This window comes from Mesitornis unicolor, unplaced genomic scaffold (assembly GCF_000695765.1).
Source record: "Mesitornis unicolor isolate BGI_N332 unplaced genomic scaffold, ASM69576v1 scaffold22773, whole genome shotgun sequence".
NCBI lineage: Eukaryota > Metazoa > Chordata > Aves > Mesitornithiformes > Mesitornithidae > Mesitornis > Mesitornis unicolor.
In genome coordinates, this window is record NW_010172895.1 from 2,472 (window position 1) to 11,957 (window position 9,486).

General features: G+C 37.8%; 1 protein-coding gene across 1 annotated transcript in view; it reads left to right on the forward strand.

Moving 5' to 3' along the window:
- The window catches only part of ZNF207 (zinc finger protein 207), a 10,509-nt gene extending 1,506 nt beyond the window's left edge, over positions 1–9,003 (forward strand). Inside the window, exons 4-12 of the mRNA XM_010180545.1 lie at positions 672–750; positions 1,241–1,288; positions 3,530–3,600; positions 4,429–4,589; positions 5,384–5,476; positions 6,638–6,880; positions 7,583–7,745; positions 7,939–8,122; positions 8,340–9,003. Of these exons, the coding sequence (XP_010178847.1) occupies positions 672–750; positions 1,241–1,288; positions 3,530–3,600; positions 4,429–4,589; positions 5,384–5,476; positions 6,638–6,880; positions 7,583–7,745; positions 7,939–8,099 (1,019 nt within the window). The 3' untranslated portion in view covers positions 8,100–8,122; positions 8,340–9,003. The remainder of the gene's footprint in view (positions 1–671; positions 751–1,240; positions 1,289–3,529; positions 3,601–4,428; positions 4,590–5,383; positions 5,477–6,637; positions 6,881–7,582; positions 7,746–7,938; positions 8,123–8,339) is intronic.
- The last annotated feature ends 483 nt before the right edge of the window (positions 9,004–9,486 follow it).

Genomic DNA, 9,486 nt, shown 5'->3' on the forward strand with positions numbered 1-9,486 from the left:
CCAGGTGAGACTGTGTTTAAGCTAGTTACTGAAAAGCTGAGTAGAAATGCAGGTTGCTGCTTGTATGCTAGAGTAATGATCTGCCCTTTCTCACACTGCATGTTAAAGGCCACAAAATAGTTTTGTGAGGTGCAGATAAGCAGTTTCGTCATGGTTTTTTTTTCTTCCCCAGTTCTGTGTGCTCGCACGTGAATCTACTTTGTGAAGTAGATTAAGGTACCTAATGCTTATGCCTAGGCTGAAGAAATGTTAATATTAGTAAGACAGATTGGTACTTCAAACATAAGTCTACCAATTATATTTGTGGTATTCTGTAGCAAGATTTTGGAATTGGAGCAGAAAAGACTCCCATATATCTAGAGACAACTAACATAGAGCAGGCAGCTTATGCCACAGATACATTGAGGAAGGAATGTTGATCAATGACAGCAAAAACTGGTGTTTTCTTGTTAGGTTTTCTGTAATGATAAGACATATTCTTTGGAGACCTACTAAGAAAGTTTACAGATTTGCAGTTTGTCTTTTATATTACGTTGTTTGTAAGCAGTGTTAATTTCAAAAGCTGTCTCTTTAGAGCTTCCTGTAAAGCATTTATCCAGTCTTAAATTTATTAGATGAGGTTTGTTAGCAACCATATGCTGCCGGAGTTGTTTAAAATTTATTTTTCTTTTAAGGTATACCACCGTTAATGGCAGGTGTTCCACCTATGATGCCTGGAATGCCTCCAGTTATGCCTGGAATGCCACCTGGGTGAGTAGACCCAATAAGAAAGACTTAATTGTTCATACTGTGCATTTTAAACTGTCACAGAAAAAGTAAAGCTAATTGGAAAAATGTTCATAGGAACCTGTGAACTCTGAAACCTTAATATTAAAACCAACCAAAGAACTGGATGGCTGTAAACCAACATTAAAAATATTGCTAAACTGTGAGTTTATGTATAAAGTATGTTGCCTTTCTCCTAACTATTGAATACTAGTCTAAGAATTTAGAGTTGTTTTGTTGGTTTAGAGCCTTCTGTGAACCATGGTTCCTTTGTGTATTGCAAATGTGTTGTGCATCTGGTTATTGGTCACCGGCCTAACAGGAAAAATATACTGGATAGTTTAAATTTTTCTTGTATTTGACTGGGCGAAAGTAAGATGGTTTTTATGCTTGTTTGGGGTTGACACCGTACCCTATCACAATGTGTTCGGAAAAGTCACAGTTAGATTTTTGATTTTGTCATAAATTTTCACAGATTACATCAACAGAGAAAATACATGCAGTCATTTTGTGGTGGAAACATGTAAGCATCTCATTAATGTAATTCTAGGTACATTCATTATGCCATTTTATGTCATGTTCTTTTTATAAGCTTGAAATTGTCTTACTGAAAACCTCTGAATATTGTCTGTGAATTTGGGGAAAATGTTTTGTTATTGTATAATACCTGAAGTTTTTATGCTTTCTCTAAATGAATATTACAGAATTATATGTTGTGAAAAATGCATTCTATGAAATAGACCGTTAGGGACTTACAGGCCTCTCTCCAACCAGAGTACAGCTCCATGTGCTTGGTCCTTTATACTGTAGGACATACTGCAGGAACTTTGCTTTTAATTTCACTGAGGTGAAAGGTTGTTCTCTTCTGGGACAAAATATTGTTTTAACAGTCTTGGAGTTTAAAAGTCATGTTATAGTTAAGTTGTGGATGCTCATCATAACTGTAGCTTTTCTGTGTGGAAACTACAGAATTCTATCATGCTTCTGGGTGCTTAGTCCTCTTTAACTCCTTGTTAACTTCAGGTGAATGTAATGCCATTTAGTAAAAGATAACAGATTTGCCAAAAATTCACTTCCTTTTTGGTGAAATTTTAGGGGGAGGGGGTGGTGTTATATTATGCTTTCACCTAGTTTAATCTTAAAATTTTGCTTATTTAACCTGGTGATCTTTTGTTTTAAAATGAGCAAAGAAGAGCTAGGACCTAGGAAGCAGATGTGTTTTTAGTGTGACACTAGTTCTAGCGCTATCCCTGCAGTTTCTCAGAAAGTTGTCTTTCTGGTGGCACCAGGCTGTAAGCATCCAGCACTTGTTTTTTTTTTTGAGATGTAACAGATGGTTGTCAGAACGGGTGGCAAGACTAACTCTGCCTTCTCCAACCATTAACCCAAAAAGGGGCGATGGTACTATGTTCCCAGTCCTTACTGCTTCTGCATTGCCTGTTACTGTTGTAGCAGTGGTAGGCAAGTTGAGAAGAAAAATAAGACTGGGTGCCAGTTTGCTTTGCAGAATGAACGCTTGCCTGTTTGTGATGATTTGTTGTGGTTTTGGAACGGCAATGGTGAAGGTTTCTTAATTTTTGTCATACAAATAAAAACTGCTTTTTAGTGGTGTTTCGGTGTGCACTTGGCTGCTGTTTACCTGCTTATTCTGCTGACTTAAGTAATGAGCACTCTTACTTTGTTTCGCTACTTGAGCTTTGAAAGTCTGGAAAAAATCTAAGCAAACTTAAGCTACACTTGGTGTATACCCTCTAAAGTAATCGTATGTATTATCTATAGCTTCCCAATTTAAAAGCACTTAGTGTTGTGGACAGCTTATTTTTTACGGAGTGTGCAGGAGGCATTGGCTTATATTAAGAGTTGTATTTATAGTTTAGATAAGGAACATATTAATTTGTAATGTGGCCTAGTAGATAAGGATAAAAGGAGTAATTTAGATGCCACCTTTCTGTTAGGAAGTCACACCTGTTGTTTTCTCCACATATCAGTAGCAAGGATAAAAAACCACAAACAAACAAACAACAAAACAAAACCTGGTTTTAATATGAAGGAAAAATATGCCATAATAAGGACTCCTCATTTAAAAAAAAAAACAAACGAAAAACAACAAACATCAACAACAAAAACTAAAAAAGAAAAATCCCACTCTTGCTATCTTTGTTATAGGGATTACTTAATGTAATCAAAACTCCAGAAGCTTTCTTATCCAGTGGTCTCTGCTTGGCTTTTGCCAGTATTTTGTGAATAGTTTCACAGGTTGGGGTTGTCTGCCATTTACTGGAGGAAGTAAAATGTGTTAAAATAGTATGAGAGAGCTGTAACCACAAGTAGATTTGTGGTGTCAGAAAGGAGTAATAGCAGATGTACAGCAATTTCAGTGTCATTTGACTTAGCTGTTTTCCCTACTTTCAGATTTTCTGAGTATGCTAAGATCAAGTTCTTGGAGTACTGCTGAAAATAGTAGCCTGAAATAAATTCTGAGACACCAGTTCTGGAAATCTGATAATAGTGGAGGTGAAAGCTTGAGGAATTAAAGTTCAGATAAAAAGTGTTTGAGGGGTTTCTTGGTTTTGGTGGGTTTTTGTTTGTTTGTTTTGTGGGGAAAAAAATCTCTTTAACTGTGGAGTCAGCTGTTTTTAAATTGCCTCTGTTGAAAGCTTCTTGAAATTATTTACCATAATTTTTTATCTAATACAGGTATATGCCAGTTGTCTTAACAGTCTATCATGAGTGTTCATACCAGTGCTCATTTTCTGTTTAACAGGATGATGCCGATGGGTGGAATGATGCCTCCTGGGCCAGGAATACCACCTCTTATGCCTGGTATGCCACCAGGTACGTCAGGGTTGTCAAATTCATGCTGTGATGAGGGCTAAATTATATCTTATTTCCAGTGAAGTGTAGGATTTCTATAAAGAAATACATAGACTTATGCCACCACCTTGGTAAGGATTGACTGCCATAGAGGCCACTCTTGTGCACAGGTGGAGGGGTAGATTTATGGCTTTTATTACAAATAATTATTTGTGTTTAGTACCATTGTGGAGGTAAAACATAGAATATAGTTTTCTCTTCCTATTGCACTTTCTCTGGGTTTTGTGTTGCCTAGTCTACTTCATTCCTTTTTTTTACGTCTGTGGCTGCAGCTGGAAATCTGTAATGTTTGAAAATGTTGTGGGAAATGAGAAGTACGGTTGCTGATATATGCAAATATTGAACCTGCTCTGTAAGGAAACTAACAGGAACTTTGGTCTCATGCCCACAGCAAAGCTGATCTGTGTTTCAGTCAAAGTTCTGATATCATTCATATTGGCTGCATCGTCTGGATTTTGTAACAGTCTTATCTATGCCCTTGACAGCATAGGCACAGCGTGTTGGAAACAGTTACTGCATTGATGTATTGAGAGCATAAACTTAATCACTGAAGCTGTAGTAGAAAGCAAAGTTTAATTCAGTGTAGCTCTGAAGGTTACTACCTGTGTGTGGACATGTATTGGTGAACGCTGGCATTACCTTTTGTCTTGTTCTATTTTACTGTTATCTTAAAAATACATCTTCCTTTGGGAAGACTTGATTCTAAGGAACACTGTGAACAGAATCGTCTAAAGGAGATACTCTTACTTCCTTCAGCCTGATTTGTTGCTGATTCTTTGTTAATTGTAGGTATGCCCCCGCCTGTTGGTCCTCGTCCTGGGATGCCTCCAATGACACAAGCACAGCCTGTTACAGCACCAGGCATTCTTAACAGGCCTCCAGCGCCTGCTGCAGCGACACCTACGCCGCAGCCTCCAGTTACTAAACCACTCTTCCCAAGTGCAGGGCAGGTAAGGTATCCCATAGCCTGGAATCTGTTGTGTTCTTCAAATTGGCAACAGTGTCTGATTTTTATTATTGAGGAGACCCAAGAGAGGACTGGTTAAGTTTCTTGCTTGTGTTGATTCTTAAGTTTAACTCAGTGTAGTGCTTGAATGAATTTTAAAAGATTCTTTTGTTTGTCTTACAACAGCCATGAAACCAGACAGAAGTTCTGTAAGCACGTGGGGAAGAAAGGAGTAGGCAAAACTTCTTTCTTTAATCCCTTTAGTTTGTGGTTTATAAGGGTGCTTTGGGTGGGTAAAGACATGTGTTAGTCAGCTACAGGAATCCTATTGCATTGAACTTTACCAAAAATTTCCAGAGTTTACATCTTGACATGACTTGTTTTCTCCTGTTCTTTTCATAATGGGCTCTCTACCCATAGATGGACCAATTTATTCTTGTTAAACTGATTAAACATTGCGTGAATTAGGAGGTTTTTTTGCTTTAAAAAGTTTAGGAGTAAGTTAATGTAGTAAAAATTTGTTCGAAAGTTTTGGGGAGGGAAGTGGGGAATTGTGATGACGTCTACCCTTTGATTGCTCTTGCATATAAGTCCTGAAGTTTTTACTTGCTTTCAAGTATGTTGCAGAAACCTTCTTAGTGCGCTGTTTGCATTTTGGACTTCTGCAGGGAAGATACTCATTTACAAAAAGACAGTCCTGTCGTAAGAGAGGACTTAGCATAAGAAACCCTTTCATCTGGATACTTTCCACCCATTTGTTTGGAGACTTTTCACTGTTTCCTTTCTTTTATGCTACAGATGGGGACACCTGTCACAAGCTCAAGTACAGCTTCCTCCAATTCAGAAAGTCTGTCAGCATCTTCTAACGCTCTGTTTCCTAGCACAGCACAAGTACGCAGGAAGTCACAGTTAAAAACAAATTGCTTTGCAACTTAACCCTTTGGACCGTTCTGTAAAATCTAAAATTGACTAAACAGATAATTCCTGTTACATTCCTGATTATGTTTAGCTGGTGAAACTGCAGAGTCCTTGATTGTGAGTTGCATCTTACCAGAAATAAGCATGTCAAAGTGCCCAATATTTCTTAGTATGAGAGATGAAACATTACATCCTGGTTCTAAAGGGTTAAAAAAGCATGAAAGCAGTTAAATGCATTTTAGTGGGCAGTGGTTAGCTTGATGCATGGTGAAGGCTTTTTAGTTTGTTGTTTAATATGATACATCATAACAGGGAATTTTGTAACTAATGTGAAAAAATGGGAGTATTTTGATTGGAAAGTTTAGGTAATTGTAAATGTACAGTGGCTACAAACAAAAGTATTCTCTCGTAACTAAAGCTTGCTTTTGAGATTGCTGTGTCTTCAGAGCAAGCCTGGTAAAGCACACTTTTCTCGTCTAACAGCTAAGAAAAACTTAGGAAAGATGAGATGCGGGAATCTGTAGTGAACCTCAAACCTGCCTTCAGTTGATTGTTCATTCACAAACAAAGATCTATAGAGAGATGCATACTTTGTGAAAATATTGCAGTGTTTTTATATAGAGAGAGCGCTTAAACAAAAACCCTGACAGAGAAGAGCTTTCTTAAATCTTAAAACATTTCTTAAAAAACTAATTTTAATGAATACTAACACTTTGAGCTGTACTCTAATGGTTACTAAAGTATTCTAATAATATAGTGAGAGAATTATGAATTTCTACTTAGAGGTTCTTAATAGAACAGTGGTTCAGGAAAGATACAGACATTTACGAAACTCAGTATTTGAGATAAAAGTTTTTATAGTGGGGTTTTTTGTTGTTCCTTTTTTCTAGTTATGGCTTTTGACCTGCAAATTTTAGACTTTCCAGTGTGTCTGTGTGTATATATATGTGTATATACTGGGGTTTATTTTGTCTTGGTTTCAGTTGCTCTAGTATGCAATAAGGCTGAACTTTACTTTTGTCAAGCTTGTTTTAATTATGTATCTTACTGAAAGGTTTCAGAGTTCTAACAGACATCATTTAAGTTTTCTTATGCTTTGAGAAATAAATACTGATCTATCTCTGTGTTTCACAGGCTGCAGCAGCTGTTCCAGGTCCGGTTGGTACTGATTTCAAACCTTTGAATTCTACACCTGCAACAACAACAGAACCCCCAAAACCTACATTCCCTGCTTACACACAGTCTACAGCCTCAACCACTAGCACGACAAACAGTACTGCAGCTAAACCAGCTACATCTATAACAAGTAAGCCTGCTACCCTCACAACGACCAGTGCAACCAGTAAGTTGATCCATCCAGATGAGGATATATCACTGGTAAGTTAAATACTGTCTTTGTCTTACTGAAACGTGCCATTTATGCTGATCTGGCTAATTAAATAGAATTTCCTCTGCGTTATTGGTATTTTAATAATGGTGAGAGTTCAAACTGCAGAATTAATGTAACAGAGCCATGTGTAGAGGAAACGTCTTTAGTTGCAGAGTGCTGACTGGTATATTTCAATGATCCTGCTGCAGATTTAAGCCTTATGTTTGTTGGGTGTAAGAGATTATTCAACCCAATATATAGTTTCAACTTTTTTCTGCATATGACTCAAAGTTAAAAAGACATAGCTAATGAGTGTAGGACAACAGACTGAACAATTTGAAGTGGTCTCGGTGCTATTACAGCATTCAGACATGCAGAATTTATAGATAAATTAACGTTAATTTCAGTTCAGATACCTTTAGATTTGTTTGTCGTCTTTGTATCAACTTGTTACAAGGAAAAGGCTTTCTTCAGCTGAGGGAGGAGGAATGTTGTGTGCAAAAAGCTAAGTTGGCCAGTATTGATACACTAGCTTTGAAGAAAGCAGAAAAATTCAAATGCTGCTGTGTAATGTTACTAGTAGCAGTCATCAAACTTGTAAGGTAGTTGAAGTTGTTTAGTACCTGTAATCAACTTTGTTACACTTTTATTTACCGTGCATTTGATGAGTTGTCTTACAATGTGCTACGGTTGTCTGTTCCTGGTTTTAGGAAGAGAGAAGGGCACAGTTGCCTAAATATCAGCGTAATCTTCCTCGACCAGGACAAGCTTCCTTGGGTAATCCACCAGTTGGACCAATTGGAGGTATGATGCCACCACAGCCCGGAATTCCTCCGCAACAACAAGGAATGAGACCTCCCATGCCACCTCATGGTAATCATGAATTTTCCAGTTCTCTTTTCTTGAGAAGATTTGTTTTAGCTATAAAATTTTAAAGTCCTTGAAGTGTCATATACTGGGAGGGGGAGTGGTGGATGTGGGTGAAGGTTTTCACCAAATGCAACTTCTGCCAATTACTTAAAAAAAAATAAAAATCTCCTTTGCATCTGAAATGTTCTGTTTATAGGTCAGTATGGTGCTCATCACCAGGGCATGCCAGGATATCTTCCTGGAGCGATGCCTCCATATGGTCAGGGACCTCCGATGGTGCCCCCTTACCAAAGTGGACCTCCTCGACCTCCAATGGGAATGAGACCTCCTGTAATGTCGCAAGGTGGCCGCTACTGATGCTACTACACACGCTCTAATAGGTTTGGAGATTAAACCTTTTCTCATCTAGTGCTGTTAATATAGCCGAGCTTCCGTCAATTAAGGCTTCATTGTGACTTTAAAAAAATAAGTATCTTCCCACATGCAAGGAGCTATTGGACATTCTTATTTTACATGGGAAAAATTATTTGGAATAATAGGAACTTTTCCTGATGTTGCAATTTATACTGTATGGCTTCTTTTTCATGTTTCATCTAGGTTTTTAGAAGTGAAGTATAGTAAATATGGTTCGTTAAATTGTGAAGGCGCTGGAATTACATGAACATACCACCTTAAAGGCAAGTTCTGTAACATTATGTTGCTATTTGTGAAATGATGCCTTCACAGCACTTCAAGTGCTGTTGGACTTCATGTCCCCAACGTAGTTTGGTGAGGGCTGTAACTGTTCCCAACTACTTGTACATTTAAGTCTGAACTTGTAACAATATTTAATGTATTTAGAGCTCCTCCTGTTTCAGGGTTTAAGTAAACTGACCCACTAAGGTCGTGTGACTTTTCTGTACTGTTATAAACTTCATTGTAATAAAAGAAGAGAAAAATTTATATGCCTTTTTATTCGTGACCAGCTGTGGACAACTGCCTGAAAGGTTTGTACAGATGCATGCCATGGTAGCTGTTGGTGTAATGAACACACTTATTGGTGCTGTTTTGATAAAATCTGAATTCCGTGTTCTAAAATTAAGTCACTCCTTAGCTGAACATCTGAGTAGACAAAGACCTGTACACTTATTAACTGATTCCTCAATAACGAGGCTGAAGGAGGCACATCTTAACTCCTGGTTGTAACTTCTCTGAATGCATATGTTTCTCTCTTTGTGCTTTCTTGTCCTCAATAAATTTTAAATGATTTCTAGTCCTGGCACTTGCAGGATGTAAAAGTGATTGCTCTAAGATGCGTCCTTGTGCCAGATGTGTCCTGTTAGTTCATTCTTTGACTGACTCTTTTTAATGTGCAAATGCATATGAATATCAGGAGCCTTTTAGATGAAGATTTCTAGAAGCTTAAGTGCATGTCACATGGATGAGTGACTTCCAGCTGATGTTGTATTGAAGTTGACCTGCAAAAGAGAGAGAATAGCTTGACCACCTTCTCAGCGTATAAAAGAGATGAGAGGGGCAAGAGTAATACGTTACATGCTGTGTTTTTACTTTAAACGGTCAGAATTTCAGGTCTTAGCAGAGTTCTAGATGAATTATCTGTTGTGTGCTATGATCAGATGTTGGCTGAGCTGCTTGAGCCATTTAATGGAAGTGCCTAGTGTGAGAGGCCTTTTTATCAGTTCTCCTGATTTAATTTTATCGAAGAGAGGTCTTCCCCATATGGATTAGTCATCTGTTTGTAAGA